Source organism: Glossina fuscipes, unplaced genomic scaffold, assembly GCF_014805625.2.
Source record: "Glossina fuscipes isolate IAEA_lab_2018 unplaced genomic scaffold, Yale_Gfus_2 2, whole genome shotgun sequence".
Taxonomy (NCBI): Eukaryota; Metazoa; Arthropoda; class Insecta; order Diptera; family Glossinidae; genus Glossina; species Glossina fuscipes.
The window spans coordinates 3944902-3963923 of record NW_023998416.1 but is presented as its reverse complement, the minus strand read 5'-3'; the positions used below and the strand labels follow the sequence as shown (position 1 = coordinate 3963923).

General features: G+C 34.1%; 1 protein-coding gene across 4 annotated transcripts in view; it reads left to right on the top strand.

Annotated features, from left to right (window-relative positions):
• The window catches only part of LOC119633288 (protein madd-4), a 111161-nt gene that overhangs the window by 73647 nt on the left and 18492 nt on the right, over positions 1-19022 (top strand). For 3 of the 4 annotated variants that reach the window (XM_038026771.1, XM_038026772.1, XM_038026770.1), the window contains 4 exons: positions 297-1465; positions 1525-1594; positions 3522-3663; positions 11056-11184. In XM_038026771.1, coding sequence (XP_037882699.1) covers positions 297-1465; positions 1525-1594; positions 3522-3663; positions 11056-11184 — 1510 coding nt within the window. The remainder of the gene's footprint in view (positions 1-296; positions 1466-1524; positions 1595-3521; positions 3664-11055; positions 11185-19022) is intronic. The other variant, XM_038026773.1, reaches the window with a different exon arrangement.

Genomic DNA, 19022 nt, shown 5'->3' with positions numbered 1-19022 from the left:
CCTACGTATGTTGCTAAACAAACGGACAATTATGAAACGTTACTAAGCCGCGTTAGTAAAACTAACGGAAAAAAGAATACTTTTGGCAAAAAATTTATTGAAATACAAAATTTGATAATCTTCTGGCAAGCGGATGTAGATAAGTCGCCTTTAAGGCGCGCCAAGCTGGAGTCTGTAATGACAAGAATGTTGCTTACATAGCAATTGCTCTCTGGCAATCATTCTTCTCTTCTCCTTTTACAATTTACAAAAGATTTTTTGGTTTTTTGCATTTCTTAAAAAATTCTTTCTTTTAGTTTCATTAAGGATGTTGAATGGTCGCCGTGTAGCGTTACTTGTGGCGAAGGCATACGTCGACGGACGTACCGTTGCAAGATATTTTTGGAATATTCTCGTACATTGGCCATGGTTAACGATACCTTGTGCGAAGGTGCGCGTCCTCACGATGAAGTGGAACGTTGCGTTGAGGAGGCTTGCATGTTGCCTTCACACGGCTACGAAGATCAATATCCACGGGATTCGATAAAAGTAGGTGTTTCTGAGCCAGGAAAAACCTATGTTTGGCGTGAACAAGGCTATACCTCTTGCAGTGCCAGTTGCCTGGGTGGCGTAGAGGAATTAATTATTAATTGCGTACGCGAGGATAACGGTCGAGTTGTATCCCCATTTTTATGCTCGCCTGAGACTAAGCCAGAAGCCCGAGTACGAACTTGCAATGACCGCCCTTGCCCGCCACGCTGGAATTACTCAGACTATACGCCTTGTTCGAAATCGTGCGGCATTGGCATTAAAACGCGCGAAGTTCAGTGCATACATGAAGTAACGCGTGGCGGTGAGAATACCATGGTGGTGCCGAACAGTATGTGCCCTCAACCGCCACCGGCCGATCGCCAGTACTGTAATGTCCTCGATTGTCCAGTTCGTTGGGAAGTAGGCGAATGGTCGAAATGCTCGCACACCTGCGGTTACGGTATTAAGGAACGCAAAGTCGAATGCAAGCAGATCATGGCTCAGGAACATAAAATCGAACGACCCGAAACCATGTGTCCGAGTGCCAAACCATCCGATAAAAAACCTTGCAATGTAAAGCCTTGTCCACCCGAAGATCCTAAGCCAGTTATACAGATTAGCAATACCACTCATATACAACACGATCCGAAGAAAACGAAAATCACTTTGAAAGTGGGCGGTGCTGGTGTAGTATTCTTCGGCACACAAGTGAAAATCAAATGTCCCGTTAAACGTTATAATCGAACAAAAATTAAATGGAGCAAGGATCACAAACCTTTAATTAAATCGCGAAAATTCAAAGTTTCCAAAAAAGGTGCCTTAAGAATTTTAGACATAACTTTCCGCGATGCCGGCGTTTACTCGTGTCACGCCGGATTAAGCAGTGCAGAAATTCTGATTGAGGTTAAGGCTAAGCCAGGGCAACAACCGGAAGATTTAGAAAGATATGAAGCAGGTAATTAATTCATAATTAATAATTGTCAGCAATGAAAGCTTGAAATTTTTTTGGGGCAGATCGCTTGGTACGTGAAAGAAGCGGTTCAGGATCTTTATTAGCAGCCGACATGATAACCTTGGATAACGGGTAAGTATTTTTCAATAGATTTTTAAGAAAAAAAAAAAAAGAATTCGTGAATAAAAAATGTCTTAACTTTTAAACATTTATGAAGAAACTTTAGGGTTAAAAAAAACACAAGCGTTGCCCGTTTATTAATAATTGATTTTAAGCGGAAACCACGAAAAATCTTTGTTGGCTTATCGAGTGTATATAAGTTATGTGCATTGAAATGCGTTAATAGGAATGTTTTCGAAGACTTTTCGAAGCATTTTTCTGCACTCAGCCAATAAGGACGGCTTACATGTCCATTCAAAAGAATTCTGCAAAATTGGCGAAGGAAAAAAAAATATATTTACATAAAATTAACAGATGACAGTCACTCGACTAAAAGCTCTCGGCTAATGCACAACTCATCTGGTTTTTTGTGTGGACAAAGGAATGAAACACTCGCATCATATGTTGGGAAGAGAAAAATAGGAAAAATTGGAGGGAATTTTTTGCAAATTTTAAAATTATATTATTTCAAGTCGTTTTCTATATTGCTCAACATTTTCATTTAAATAATATATAACTTTATATTTCAACTTATGCACTTCGCAGAATAATTAGCGAAAGCAAATAAGGAATTAAAATTCTTTAAAGAATTAAAATAAAGCAAATAAAGAATTAAAATTCTTTAAAGAATTAAAATAAATCTTTTCTTGTTTTTCTCTTCAAATATTTCCTGTTTACACTTTCAATAAGTTCCTTAGATTTTTTACCTTTCAAATAATATGCTAAGCCAGGCAAACGCGTCTTTGAATACGTTAGTTATAAGCGAGACAAGCGAAGATCTTTTATGGGTTCAACGTAACATCGAAAACCCTAAGTTAGTATTGCATAAGATTTTTAAAAAATAGTTTTTACCTCGAGAGGATTGGAATTACTAATATGATTGTAAAGCCGAATAATATTTTTCGCAGATCCCACACAATATATGTATGTCGAATAAGAGAACAAACAACCTTAGTCGAATTGCTGACTATAAAGTATTCCAAGTAGAACATAATTTCACATAAAGAAATTAACCCAAAGCCAATGTGAGTTTTGCAGACAAACTGTCCCATAAATTAAAAATACATGTTAGTAGAAGATTGAGATTTTCCGCTTATAGAATATTCGCTCTTCGCTTAAGACAATTCATTCTGGAAAAACTGTACCATCTTTTCCTAATTGTTAGTATAATTACAATTTGGAAATCTATTCAGAGCTCTTCTTTGCACCCTAAACAATGAATTTATTCCATACTATCATTGTGCACGTATTGTTACCCCACTGCGGCACTATGTTTTACGATTGTTGTAAACAAAGTAAACATTCCGTCAATCAAATATGCATTTGCTAAGAAACTGAGAAGTTTTCTTCGTTCATTAAGTCAAATCACAGAAACAGGACCGCTAAACTACACGTTCTTGGTATTGTTACAAGACAAAGGAAAATTAAAATAACGCAAATGAAGTCAAAAAAATTTGACAAATTTTGAATTATTTCTTGGTTACATTTTTCAAGCATTTAGAATTCAATTATCTGACTCGATCTTTAATGATAAATGAATCAAGCTGTATTTGCCTATACCAGCTTATATGATTTTTAGATATTCAACTAAACGATAGAACGGGTAACAAACATGCGTTTAACGTACTTTTTGGGGCGCTAGTAGAACAATTATAAATTCTGCAAAGTACAAGGTACCTAAGGGATGTGAAATGTACACTTTTTTTTTTATTATTCTTTTTCGGCACTTACGGAAATGCGCAAAAACGAGTATATATCTAACGAATATCGTCATCGCAATCCGCAAGAAACTTGTGCTGCGATTGACACATTTTTGCAAGGATAATTTCTTTTCTTCTTTACATCTAAACCTGTTTATTTCATTATGTCATTTATTCTTTCGTTTGATTATGGTATAAAGAACATACAATCCGCAATCTAAACAACAGCAACGGCAGCAGCTAAATAATGGCGTTACTGAAGGAGGAAGAGAACGTAGTAGTAGTCGTTCTAAATCAGATGGTGTACTGCAACATGCGGACAGCAGTAGAATGGAAGATGAGGTAAGATTCTTATACGATTATTTAGGTAATCAAAACAAATACGATCTTTAGGTACGTATAAAATAAGCAAACAGCGATCTTTCTTTCTGATGGCTATAATCACCACATAGTCGTCCAGATTCGAACAAAAAAAAAATCTTGTTAATTACAAAACTAAAGCTATTTGGAAATTTTTTAAAAAAGCCAAACACACGAAAAAGATTGCATCTAAAGAAATCTTTTTCCTCCAAAGAAAAATAAAGCAATAAACCAATTCCATGTTGAATGCCTTTAGAGAGATAGATGCATGCATATTTAGGAGGATATATTTAAAAAGTGATCATGTCGATGATTTCATTTTGAATATATGGATGATGGGCGCGTTTGTTAAAGTGCGATAAAAATTCCTTTAAATAAAACATTTTTTGCATCATTTCAAGTGCAAAAGCGTCGCCTTTATGCGTCGATTTATTGTTGCGGGGTGATTCAGGCTCGTTACTATTTCTTGCTATTCACTACGATTATATAGTTCAGTTTCAATTCGACACTACAATGACAAATTGATTATAATAATAGAAGATATGAGGCAAAAATTATAAATGAGGTTCTGAGTATTCAGTTAGCAACGCTGTAGCATCTGTACAAAAACGAAAAATATCGGCTATATTATAATGCACGACAATTCAGATTGGTTTTCAACGTCCGAACTCGAAAACCTCCTAAGAAGTGTATATATGTGCGCTTGACCAGTTTCAAATTCAGAACGCGTTTAAACATGTCGGTCTGTGTCTGTGGTGAACGTAACCTCGTTCGCAAAATATACACATCGCTTATAAATTTGCAAAAGAATTTAAAAATTATCCAAACTAATCATGGGACGCGCCTACAATGCGACGAATATTGAGGGCAAAAAACATGTTCCCTCAACTCCCTACTCGTAAATACGATACACGATAACTTTCGTTTTTTAGAATGATGGTGACGGGTAGAAGAGATTCGTCCGCAAGCGAATATGGATCGAATGTGGTTTTCTTGTATGTTCGTTTTTTCGTATTATTTTTACAAGGGTGTTTTTAAAGGATAAGTCGCAGCAAAATATAATTTGCTTACTTGTTTAGTTTCGGTTACATAGAGATTTTTAAAATTTCTTAAGTAACGTATATTTAAAAATAAAACCAAACTATAGTAATTTGATAAATTTTTATCTAATAAAAACTATTTTCAGAAATAATTGAGCGAAAGTCTAAATTAAATTTTTAACAAACGTTTTAAAAAATAAAAAATAATTAATTTATTGAGAATTTACTAACTTATTGATTAAAAAAATAACGAAATGGCAAAAATAAACTTTGGAAAATTACGTATGCGATAATAAAGCCGAACAATACGTACAACAAAACGTACAAATTGGGATTTTCATGTATGCAATTATTTTTACGTGTGGATAATTACAGAAAGCTTCGAAAATTGTTTTCAAAACTGCTTAGATTAAATGAAAGAAATATCTTCTTTTTTTTTTACTCATGAAAACCCTTTTCATTTTCATAGTCGTTGTCTCTCTTATAATTACTTTGTTTGAAAGTGACATTGTTTCCTAAAGCCATTTATATATAGGATCTACTGGTCCCTGTTTCTGTACTTGACATCGATTTTTCTCCTGTAACTTGGATCTATTTGTATTCTGAAATCTTTCAATTTCTCCAAGTACTTCTCTGAGAGCATTTACCCTTGAACAGTGAACATGTCTGTGTGTACGGGACAAGCGTGCGTGTAACCTTAGTTCAACACCGACAGGTTTTGTAGATTGCAATGAACGACTGTATGGTTTCCGACGTTGATGTCCTTTGTTAGTATGATCCGGACTATTAATGTTACGAAAACCAAATTTTCCTCCGCGCGATGATTTATTTGTTTTTTGTTCACTAACAAAGGTAACAATGGGAGCAGAACTATTATTATATTTAGCAGTGATGAGAACGAATATACGCTTATTTTGTAAAGTTCTACAATACATGCATAACAAATGCGAACGAATATACGCTTATTTTGTAAAGTTCTACAATACATGCATAAAAAATGAGAACGAATATACGCTTATTTTGTAAAGTTCTACAATACATGCATAAAAAATGAGAACGAATATACGCTACTCAATTGATAAAACACCCATCATATGATCAGCCACTTAATCACAAATCCTGTAATGTTTTTACAAAAGGGTTTACGCTGAATAAATCAATGATATTAGAGGAAGATGAAAACCATCAAATTCAATTGTTATGCCCACTGATATTTCCCATCATTTTTACCTGCAGAAGTCGCTTACCGAAAATTTTTGCAAACACCTAAGATATTGCTCTCCAATGCATCATCAAATCCCCTAATATATAATAGTCTGCAAAAATCAAACAAATTAGAATATTCAGTGGATATGCCATGTTTTATAACGCTGTTCCCTAAACATACATCACCATTACTGCTAGTGGTAAACGTGAATTCACCTGTTTCCATTAAAAAGTATTCTGGTGTCTCATAACCCAAACTTCGGTAAGGCAAAGGCATTCCCTCGACCTCTGGATAATACGTAAGAACATCGCGCATGAAACAAGGCTGTTTCTGTGAATTGATTATTGAGCGTACTATGGAAGTAACATGTTTCAATTGCGCTTCCCTACTATCTACTAGAATAGAAGGCATCTCTCTAAACACATATAACATTAAAAGAAAAAATCGCAATTAATATACAATATTTTCCCCTTGTTTAACAAGGAGATTCTTGGCAAATAAGTGGCATACAGAGTTGTTTTGTGAAGCCCTTTTGAAAGCCCATTATATTGGTCGATAACTCGCGAACTGTTACTATTTCGATGGTCAAATTTAGTGCCTCCACCAATACACCTGTTAGACAGACCCATTGGCTTTCTTGCAAGAACGCGCGAAGGTTTATTTGCCTTTTGATCTCTAACGAGAGCAACAATGTGGGCAGATTTCTCATTAAGTTTAGCGTTAATGACAGTCTGTGCAAAAACGAATCAAAAATTAGATGTGCACTATTGCCGATGTCTTTCCGTAAACATACGTCACCGTTGCTACTTCTCTCAAAAGTGAATTCGCCTGTTTCCATTAAAAGGTCTTCTGGTGTCTCATAACCCAAATTCCGGTATGGCAAGGGAGTATTCTCAACCTCTGGATAATACGCAAGAACATCGCGAAGGAAACAAGGCTGCTTAATTGCATTGATTATGGAGCGTACTATGGAAGCAATATATTTGAGATCGGATCTTCTACCATCCATGATAACAGACGAGTTTATCTGAAATTATATAAAAGTATGGGAAGATGCAAACTTTTCAATTATTTTTTTCCTTTTAAAATAAATATTAAAGGCCGCCTTCTTCCTTCCTCTTAATAACCGTTAAAAATGCAATAAAAAGTGTTGAATTGTCCGCGCACAAATTATCTGTTTTCACTTGCGCATAATTCGCAATATTTATTCACGTATCATTTTTATCAGATCCGCGAGAGTGGGCGCAACGCTTCCAGAAATTATTTATCACTTTGCATTGATTGAATGACTTGCATATAAAAGTTTCTTTTAAATTCTGCGGATATTGGCAGACATTTTTCTGGTTTCTCTCTTCTCTTTTATACTCTGGATAGTTCCAGAAGTTTTCAAATGTAAAAAGCCGCCTCTTTCAATATTTGAACTCAGCAAGGATTTGCTTAAAAGCACGAGTGTACCAAAGGGGGCAAAAATAACAATGATTAGCCGGCGTTTAAACACTTGCGAACGTGTATGTAAACGAATTTGAAGCAGTTCGAAGCAGGTTGATTAATGCAAGAGGAAGATACTTATTTAATGCAAAATTGCTGATTTACTAATAATAATATATCCGCCTGAGTGGCCGAGTAGGCAAGAGTCTCGACTAGCAAGTCAATGGTCGTGGGTTCAAATCTCAAGTGCGGTAGAGTTTTTAATAAAGCCGAAAGCCTTAGATGCTAGTGCTTTAAGACTTTAGCCTTTAGAATTTATTCTCTGGCTAAATTACGTAATACTACTAATATAAAGCTTCTTAGTTTTTAACACAACAGCTGTTTTAACAACGCAACCTCTTCAATTTCAAATTTCGTATTTAAGCCCACGTGTCCTCAAAAAAGTGATTATTGTTAATAAAATGACAAACGAAACTGACTGTTCGAAAAAAAAAATAAATTCGCCAGTTCCAACTTGCCCAATTTTTCACTCCACTTTACATTGCGATTTCCATCTGCCATCTGTAATAAAATAGTAAAACTCTCCAAATTGTTCCTACAGAGATGTAATAATAACTTACGAAACTACTTTTCATATCACGTAACACGCCAACAATAAGTCATATATACAAATACGATCGAATATCATTTACTCCATAATGTTGTTGTATTAAATTACGTAAAAAAAAAAATCCAAACTATTTGCGATGGAATATTTTCTGATCAAATTTTTTTTTCCAATTTAACAAAATATTTACAAATTTATCGCAATTAATAAACTTACATAACAATCATTTCGTGTGAAAGCGATTACGTTTAATGGGACTATAATGACATAACATTTTTCAATGTGTTTGTATTTCTGTATGTACCTAAAACCTAGAACCCTTAATTTGTTTCAATTCCACATTATTGTCTTTGTGTCACGCACTGATTGTACCTGTTTATATGTAGTTGAACATATTGCTTGTGTTGCATTGCTGTAGTGAAAAACTTATAAAAACAAATACGAAAGTTATATTTCGATTGGAACGAATCTTGTATATCCGTCATGACTCACTTTATGAAAAAACAGGTGCATGTAATATGCATCGCACAAAGAATTTGGCAGACCACTAAATCCTCGTCTATATAGTAAAAACAAAAATGCGTTTGTTGCGGTATAGTGGATAAATGCGAACAATAGATTCTACCTAGCTACATCGAAAGTTACTCATGACGACTCGTCCGAATAAATGGAAAAAGTCAATAAGTGAAAAAAATGAAAATTAGATCATGCATAACTTTCTGTGGGCGTGGCAGATTGTTATTACTTTCTGAACATGAATATTACAGCCCCTATTAACTAAATTTAGAAAATTTCAACTTTCCTCCTAAATTTTTGTTTAGGAAAGCGAAGATGACCTCAGTTTACGGTTTACTGTATGCGTGTTCCGCGCATACACATCAACAAATACGCATAGACGAATAGATAAGGACAGATCGATTCAGAATGTGTCACTGAGCTTACTTTGTAAGGTTTTTAAAGCCTCCATTGGGTTGTTGCAAACATTATGGCAAAATCAATATACCGCAGTTCTTCTATTTTGATAGATGATGATATGCTGCAAATGCGTTCATTGTGTTTAGAACAGATGCGAAAAAAAATTGAAAATAAGTTTGAATTAAAATTTTGCTGCTAATTGCAGACGAATTAGAAAACCCATAGGGACCATTTTTGCATCGAACATACACAGGTTTTGTGGGACAAACAATTGAGTAACAATATTTATGGGCTCGGAAGTCGTGAATGAAAATTTGGAAAAATTGTCTGTGTTTTCTGAGGTTGTTTAGGTTTGTTTTGCTTTATGGTGGCATATATGTGACTAACCCGCGCTATTTTTTTAAAGCCATATCTTCAGTTTTGCGACAATGACGATTCGCAAAATTTACCCGTCAAATTGACGGGTTTTGGTAGAAATAGATTCATAAGATCCAGAAATAACAAACTGGGTGTATTCCAGAAAGAAAGAGTAGACACACATTTTCACTGCATTATATCATTAAAAATCGAAATATATAATGTCTAAAAATATTTACATTCTTATGTAAAGTTTTTAATCTTAAAATTAAAAAAATTAACGGATGACGTAAATCTAGTGTTAAAGCATGAGATTTGAAATGAATTTGCTGTGCGCAGAAATGCACATTTAAAGTAATGTACGCAAATTCTTGATACACTTAGCATTCACGTGTTATTCATTTTGACAAAACCTTCGCAACGCCCACACGGAAGCTTAAGAGACTCCGCAAAGTACATATAATCTTTATCAGCAAGAAACAAGCAAATCTGTCTGTTCGTTTATGCTATGTCTGTTGGAAACATTATCCTGGTCCGCTAAAATGACGCTATTGACTTCAAACCTGACAGAAACATTTGATTTTGGTTGGCATTGAATTTGGGCCAAATCGAAAAACACGCCTGCAGTACCACGTAGACTGAGAACAACTCTGTTTTTTAAAAAGCAAAAAATAAATGGAGTTTTTTCTTGTTAAGTACAGCAGGCCAATGGACAAAAGTTTCAATATATATTCTACCGGCCACGATGGTGAAAATTGACCACGCCCACTCAATAGTGCAGTACATCGAAACTGAATTTTTTTTCAATACCCCGCAGAAGGAAGCTTTAATGTCTCCTTCAAATTTATAAATTCTTTGCCCATTTCAAAGGCCCTTAAGCATGTCTGGCTGTCCTCTTGTCCGCCTATCCCTCTGCCCAACTGTGCAGTATAAATGATAAAACCTTTGCCAGTCGCAAAAATGAGGATGTCGCCTGCAAACTTGCAGAAGAGTTTGAAATTCATCCCGACTTTTAAAAAGACACGCCTCCAAAGCCCGCACGCTTATGCGACAATAACTAAACATCTATGTTTTCCGTGTTTTTTGCTCATAAAGCACAACACGTACACCGCATAAATGTCCAATTTTATTCTGAAAATAGGAAAAATCAGCCGCGCATAGCTGATTTTATAGAGCATGAAAATTTAGTTCTTGTTCTTTTTTTGAGTCTGCTTTACGATTACGGGAATGGGTATAAAAGATTCGGTCATCGTCGAACATAATTTTCTTGTTTGTTTTTTTTTTCCTGGCTTTTATAAAGTGCTTGAGTTGAAGTAAGTTTACTTATCGACGTATCGCGGCTGTGAATGCTGCCGCTATAACTTTTGTTTTCACTTTCTATTATTTAAGAAGTGCAAGTAGAAGTTGAAAAATTTTGCAGAGTCTATTTACACAATGCGGCCGAGTCTTGGAAAAAAAAAAGAAAAGATGATGCATAAGATGTGACCGCCTCTGTGATGTCATTTTCACGATCTTTTTCTCCGCAAAGAATACGTCAGCTTCTACAAGCATCATTCCTCCTAAACGTATGCGCCAGCGAGCAACAACTAAGCATATGGAGTTGCCTAGCGCTCAAGAAAAATTAAGTTAGCGTTAATATTAAGTGATTACTAAGCATAAGAATATTTTTTCCAGTATTTATTGTTGTTCTTTCCTTATCTTTTTCTTTTGTATGCTATCTATTGCCCTCTAACACTGCTTTTCTGCTTTCAACCAACCAACTAACTAACCAACCATCCCCCGCTCAACAATATGTACTATGTGGACATATATTTGAACAGCATTCTCAATTAGTGCAGCAGGCCCAGGATGGTTTGCCGCAGCCTGCCAGTGCCAGCAGTGGTGGTAGTCGTCACACAAGCACTTTGCTAACAATGCCGTACTTTCAAGCTCTGTTAACCAATCTACAGGTGAGGTATTCTTGTAAAATGTGAGTTCATTGCTACACTAGCGCATAACAGAAAAAAAAAAAAGCGAAAAACCCAACGAATACACAATTATGGCTTTACACTCTTGTTGTTGTTCTCCAGTTTATGCACAAAAAACACCGAGATTTTCTTACTTTATTTCGTGTTTCGTTATTTCAGTTTTTCTTCTCTTTTTGTTTTTTTTTTTGGGTGGGTGGATTTTTTTTAGGTATTTTTAGTAAATTTTTTTTTTTTTTTTTCGTTTAAATTTTTTTCCTCTGTTATTTCGCGTTTTTATCGTTTCTCTGAACCTAAAACACCATCAGTCAATGATGACAAAATGTTGAAGATGACGGCAATTATTGGCGATGATGTGAACGAGCAAAGGGCGAACCACAAGTTGCACATTTGCGGTTTTTGTATGCAAATGTATAACAATATGTTTGCAGCACATCAAAAATCTGTCATTCATTTCATTGTCGTATATATCCTGTGACATGTACATTCTAAACCTATGTCTGGAATTATGCTAACTATGGGACTATTCAGTAGCCTTTTAAGTTTTGTTTCCTCCTCCTTTTTGTTTATGATCTCTCATTAATATTAATACAACAACTGTTTACTTTACATTTATAATTTAAATTGCTTTGTTTTTCCTTTCATGTGTCTCCAACACCGTCCTTCGATGCTTTCTTTTTAATTATTATTTCTTTTTTTATATACTTTTTTTTTCTCTTAATTTGGTTTTTGTTTGCTTTTATTTGTGTTTACATTTCAAACATTTATGTTTGTTAAATTTTAGGTTATTCTGGTTTACATCGTTTTGTTTTTGTCCGTCGTTTACATTCAAATCTTAGCACAAGTATAAACAATTGCATGTGGATCTATTCTACTTCAATACAAACATACATACATACATTACACATAAAAACACAAGCACATACATATATATATATATATATATATATATATATAAATATAGATAAATATATATATAAATATATATATATATATAAATAAATATATATATATATATTTGTATATATGCATGAGTAATGTATGTATATAAACCTATAAGCTGTATTAAGTTGTTCACTTTTATGTTTTGTTAACATTGCGGTAGTGTGTTTTAAAGTTTCCGTTTCCGTTTAAATGTTGACTTTTAGATTAAAACATTACCATCATAAACAATCAACACACACAAAAATACCGTTTCAACCATCATCAAGCCTCTACAAAACATCAACAATCGCCTTATATTGCTGGCAACATTTGAACTAAAGATTTTAATGCGTTCACACGAAGGCATTCATCCGTTATTTCATTCATATATTCTAAGTTGAACAAACTTGAACATGCATTTCCATAAATTGTTGCGTATGTATTTGAGAATAGTTTGTATTAATCCCACGAACAATTTTTCAAGCATTTCCCATATGAATTGGTTTAGTTCAGTTCAAATGGATTTGTGGCTTGCGTTTCTTCTCTTATCATCACTTCTAACTTTATTTATTTCCCGCAAACCAAACCAAACCCCCCCACCCCCCTCCACCCGTACTTCCATTCTTTCTCAGGTAAAACTTCTTCATATATTTGTACATGTCTACTGATGTTCACAGTTCATTCGCTTTTTAAAATGCACACCACATCAATAATCAACGGTACATAAGAAAATAGAAGGAATTTTTACGGTTTCTATTTCTCATGCAAGTATGTTCGCGACTTTTTTGAGGAAAAAAAAAATTTGCATTTGTTGCTTTCATGTTTATTCACAAGTTGCTAGACATGCACTTGCATGCATATAAACATTTTCACCTTACCTTATGCTCCATTTAAAACCGATATAAACCTTGAAACCTTTTACACAAAAACGATTTTCAGTTTCGCCACACGACAAAGAGGTCGGTCTTCGGATTTTTCTATTTCATCTTTTAAGTTTTCTCTCTTGTTCGGTTCTCTTGTCTTTCTACAATTTTTTTGATCATCACATTTCCCACGAAAGGATATATAAGGGGTATATTCACTTTGTCACAACGTTTGAAAATCTCAAAAAGAAGGTTCAGTTTTCATATGTAAAATGTACACATTACCGATCTATCTCAATTTCTGAATTGATGTGTAAGTCCAGGCATAATATCTGTCCTTATGTTCGTATGTGCATGTCACTGTCGATGTTTGCGATAAGTATTCTTTTCGTCGCAAGAATTAAGATATCAGCTCCAAATCTGGTAAAGCTAATGGAAGTTGTTTTAAGCATTGGAGGATATTGAAAATGGGCGAAATCTTTCAAAGGATACAGTACGAGGGAGAGATTGTTTTCAAAAGTAAAAAAAAAATGCATTTTTTGCTCATAGACTATAATCGATACAGCTAGAGATAACTAAATGACAAGGTAGTCCAACATCTTGCGCAAAATTCAAACTAAGAGATTGCTACGGACTTTTTACGTTGCTGTTATCATTAACAGTAGCAGCAGTGTTAGTTAGCAGCCATCCGATTGCTTGCTCTCATTATTTGTAAGGGCAATGATTCAGTTAATAGTTTTTTGATATGACGTCCGTCACACCCGAGTCCGCAATAATATACTTACTTAACTTGGGTAGGTTTCTATAATTTTCGTTATGTAGGATATGATTTAGCAGAGATATTATTTTGGTGCCAAAATTAAGCTTGCGATCTAGAAGATTTTTTTCTTTGTTTAAATATGACCAATCATTCCAGCGGAGCCCTATACTCGTGTAACACGGCGACACTCAAGAAAAAGTAAGAAATAAGGAAGAGATAAAGAGGTAGTGGCCGTATTTGTGTGTGTGTGTGTGCCAAATCTGTGAGCGGCTGAGGATTCGCAAACAATGTGACAGCTACGAATCAAAATTAACTTTTCCGCAATTTGGGATTTTCACGACCCCCAAGACTTAGCTTGTGGTTCATAGAATCAACCTCTCTCTTGCTCTCTCTCTTCTTCCGTTTAATTTAATTCAGCAAAGTACTCGCGGATAATTAGAATGTAAAGCCTTAGCTTTACTTGTGTTGATACAAACCATGTTATCCAACATCCAAGCGTTGATATGTCTTTTACGACTTTTAATAGAACGTAATGAAATTTATCAGAAACTACCTGGCGCCACTGTTCCTCATCTAAATAAAATTTTGTGATAGTATAAGAAAGACGCGAAAGACAGATAAGATTAAATCGAGTCCGCCGTTTATGCTAATCTAGAACGCATACGAAACCCTGTGAAGTTAATCTTTATAATGGTTAATTAAACATTAATGATGAGGAGAGATGTACATGTAAATCACTTACTAGTATGTTTGTAAGTTCAAAGAAACTTAACAGAACATGTTGCTCGCTTTTAACGAGAAATCTGCATCATTTTCATTCATTTACTTTACAAATTCTTTTATTAGTTTTCGATGCCTTTTACTAAGACTTTCAGTTCATACACACCCAATTTTCCAAAACAATTAAAACAGAAAACGTAATGGAGAGGAAAAATTTTGTCGAATAAAATAATTTAAAACTTTAAAGTTATCTTCTAATAAAATGAAAATTTTTAAATCATTAAATGTACATTTTTGTATGTAATGCAATGCTCAAGATCATTAATCATTTTTTAATTTTTTTTTCCTCTCCACTACATTTAATATATAAATCGTTTTGTTGCATTCGTTATTTATCATTTCATTCTTCTTTCATATGTATTTTTAATTTTATTTTTTTCTCGTCATTTGACAAATTCTCGTTTAAATCCGTAATTTACGTAAATTATATACATAAACTCTTTCCCTACTTACCGCACTATTTGTCATATAACCAACGCAACAGCCAGCCAGTATTCTGTTTTTCAATCTCTGCCTTGTCGTTTCCTTCATTTCCCAGTAAAATTTATTAGCAAATGATTAATGCATTATGACGTAACATTTGTTAAATTCAAATGACCTTTTTTTTTATTATACTTTTGGGTACACAATGTCTTTTTTTTATTTCATTCTTCCTTTTTAAATCTACAGTTTAAGCGCATAAATCTGTTTTAGTTATATTTCCCTACATCGGGAAGGCATAATAGTTTCCAAATACCCCGCAAAATATATCAAATGTTGAGCATTTATAGGGTCGTGGATGGGCATAGACTGTGCTTGCCAAAAAGAAATATGTTGAAGCGAAGTTGGGTTGAAATGAGTTAGCTTAGCTTAGCAGAGGACTAAGGCTTTTGCAAGAAAAAAACAACTTTCGTATGAAACAACGACTTTTAGCCTTATTTTCAAAACGCTTAGAAATCCAGAAAATGAGCTCGAATAGGAACCGCCAATGAGTTACTGGCGGCACCATTACCCAGAATTTTTTATATCCTTCATAAATATATATTAGATTTCTGAGATATTTGGGAAGCGTTCTCGACTCCCTACACAAAGCGAGATCGATATCTATATCTCAGTCGTCAGTGCAACACTCATGCTTTTAAAGTGATAGTGAACATATGAAATAATTCTTGATAATTACGCCTTACCGTCTACGAAGGAACAAGCAAACGCTACTATATGAAATACGATTTTGATTTCTTCCATTTCTAGACTGACTGACTGATCTGACTTTCAATCTGTATATGCCGATATATATGACATTTGACTGTCTGCGCGTCTGTTGAAAGTGTCAAAACTCGTTTGCTTGCAGCCGTCTCTACTAAGAATTCATTTACAATAAATGTTCAAGATTTAACAAACACGTCTATGAGTTTATTGTTATTAAGGGGGTCAGAAGAGATCGTAGCTTGATTTGGTGCTTGGTGTTTGCTTGGATTGATATTTGCTCCTTGGAGGGCATTAGTCGGATATTGTCCAGAAAGTATGAACAACCCCATAGCAACACCATGTCCGTAGCTATGATAAGCGTAGTGCCTATATGTGCTAAACGGGGGCGGGATAGATTTGGATTCCGAAATAATCGTGGCTCTGCAGTAAGCGAACAGCCAAATGGTCAGTTGATCATTCCTCTTTAAAATTTAACAATAACAATCAATCAAATAGGCCTTTGAACGCCACGTACTTACATCAGTTTTGATGATCGGCAAATACTACAAAAATCATCGGAAAAATCGCCAAGTTTTAGTATATTTTAATGAAAAAACCTTTTAGAGCTATAAGAGACCAAAATTTTTCAGCAGAAACGCTGCTTTCTTTTCTTTTCTTTTTTTTTTTTTGGATAGACAACAAGTTCTGGCGGCTTCAGGTAGTCCCGGATTTTGCTTCTTGCTCTTTCCAGTAATTAAAGAATAGTACAGAGCGGAGTACGAAACGAAACGGAAAGACCGCCTCTAGTGAGACGTACATTAAATAATAATAGCTGTTTAAGGTGTTAGATATCTGAGAGTAAAATCAACGAGGAAAAATTGTGAAATACATAAGTCATCTGATGGGAGGACTGTTGAGATTCTCTTCGTTATAAGCAAGGCTTGCATGCTAGGCCGACCAACAAAGCTAAATAAAGATATCTACTACAGTTTAAGTTAAATGTAGTTTTGTTTAAGCAGATTTACTTTTCTCATCTATTTTCGAATCAATATTATCTATTTGCTTGTGTTTTTTCATTTTTCTTTTTTTTTTTGCCTTTTTTTCTCCTGGTTTACAAACAACAAAAAAAAAAAAAAAAAACAAATAAATAAACATCGACAACCAATCCGTCATCCATCATCAATGGAACATTGTGTATAAACGTTATGCTTCTTCTTGTTTGTTTTTTTTTCCTTCCTACAACAACTATACTACAACTGCAATTGTTTTCCTTAATTGTTCCACCATTGCAACTGCATCGTGTACAACATGACAACTACAAATACAACTATAACATATATAAACAACAATTTTTCACTAGGTAACAATAAAATCAATTTCTTTTCAATCTTTTTCTCACTTATTATTATTTAACATTTTACACAAAATTTTAAACATAAACACACTAAGCTTCGTATAAAATTTATTTGTAATGAAAAAAATCGAAAAAAGCAAATTTCTCTTTCTTCTCCTCATATACGTTACATCAATTTTTCAATGGGTTTTTTAATGAATGCATTATATTATTTTAAATACTTTCATATATTAAATGGCTTACTGGCTTCTCTCTCATTAATTTTTTGCCGCACTATTCTTATGCGCTTATCATTTAATTGTTTAGCTGAAAATTTGAAAACAAAAATAACTAGCTTTGTTTGCATACAAAATGCTCTAGAGACTGCTAGAAATAAACTGATAAGTGATAATAGTATAACATTCTCTGTTATACCTTTGTTAACCTTTATACTCTTACAATTCCATTAACTGTTGTTTACACCAGCAGAAATTGTTAATTTTCCCATTCAAGGATTTGCTAATTTTGCCACTCCACTTGAAACGCCCACCATTCTTGGTATACTTCTGTCTTCGCTTAGCTGTCACATGTAGATAGAACGTTCAACTATTCGACTTGTCACACTTGGATACAAAGACAAGTGAGAATATTATAGCCAGGCAAAGTCGACCTATAGATACTCTGCAACACTTCGCCTAGTACAGTTCTTCGTCACAAAAAACTACCTTCTAGACCTATGTGATTCAAACACCGTATTATTATTTTTGCTAAACCAAATATATTCATCATGAAATATTAACAATTAAATCTGTTTCTGAAGGGCTTACTATTCATGAGAAATCTCATACGTAGTGGTGTCCAAGAAATAGATCCATGTGAGCCAATTTTCATCATAAAATATTAGCAATTAGGCCTTTTTGGCTTATAAGGGCTTATGTTTCCTGAGAATCCTTGCATGCGATGGTAATCGTCAAATAGAACTACGTGATCCAATTTCTTCTTCAATTTATTATAATTAACCAATTTTCATCATGAAATATTGTAATATGAAATATGTATTTTTTTGTTACATAAAGATTCATTTTTCGTAAGAATGGTTATATGAGAAAGTGTTCAAAAAAGTTGCAGAGGGAGTTTTGTCGACAAATTTTGGAAATTGCAATTTTTTGCGTATCACGTTTTTCCAGAATAGGCCGTTATATGCAGAGTCGTCGAAAAAGTGAACCTATCCAAAGCCTTTTCAATGGCGTTCGTCTGTGAGTCATATCACGCCGGTTTAACAAATGTCATCAAAATATTTCAGAAAGCGAGCCTTGCAGCCTGAACACAAAATAACATGGACAGACATCAGATGGACCGACAGGCTTAAAATCGATTCAGATTATGATTCTGAGTTGATCGGTATAATAAAAGCTGTGTCTGTCTTAACCTCTTCTGCGTGTTACACACGACCGCACTAATTTAATATACCCTGTACTACAAGTGGTGTATGAATATACATAAATATAATGATTGTGAATCAATCGGTATAATAAAAGCTGGATCTACCTTAGGTCCTCTCTTTACTTACGTCCACGTAAATTTAATATATATTTGCTGTACCAGAAGGGGTGTAGGGTACAATTACAAAAAAGACGCTTCAATTTGTTAACTAAAGAAACTACAGTCAGATCTTATAATGACAATTGTATCCTAATTTAGCAAACAGGATTTTATATATATATATATATATATATATATATATATATACATTCTAAACGCGTACACAGTAAAATTAAAAATTTTTAATAACTTCCGACCTAAGGATATTTGTTTTGTTGAAATTTAACTAAGAGACAAAAGATTAAAATCTCGAATAAACTAAAATTACTTTTGGTTTGTTTGTCTTCTTATTTATCCCAAACATATTTTTATAACATTTATTTTAATGCCATGAAGTGCATCCCAGATCCATCGTAAGCCTTCTTTAGCTTCTAATTCTTTATGTTCATAAATT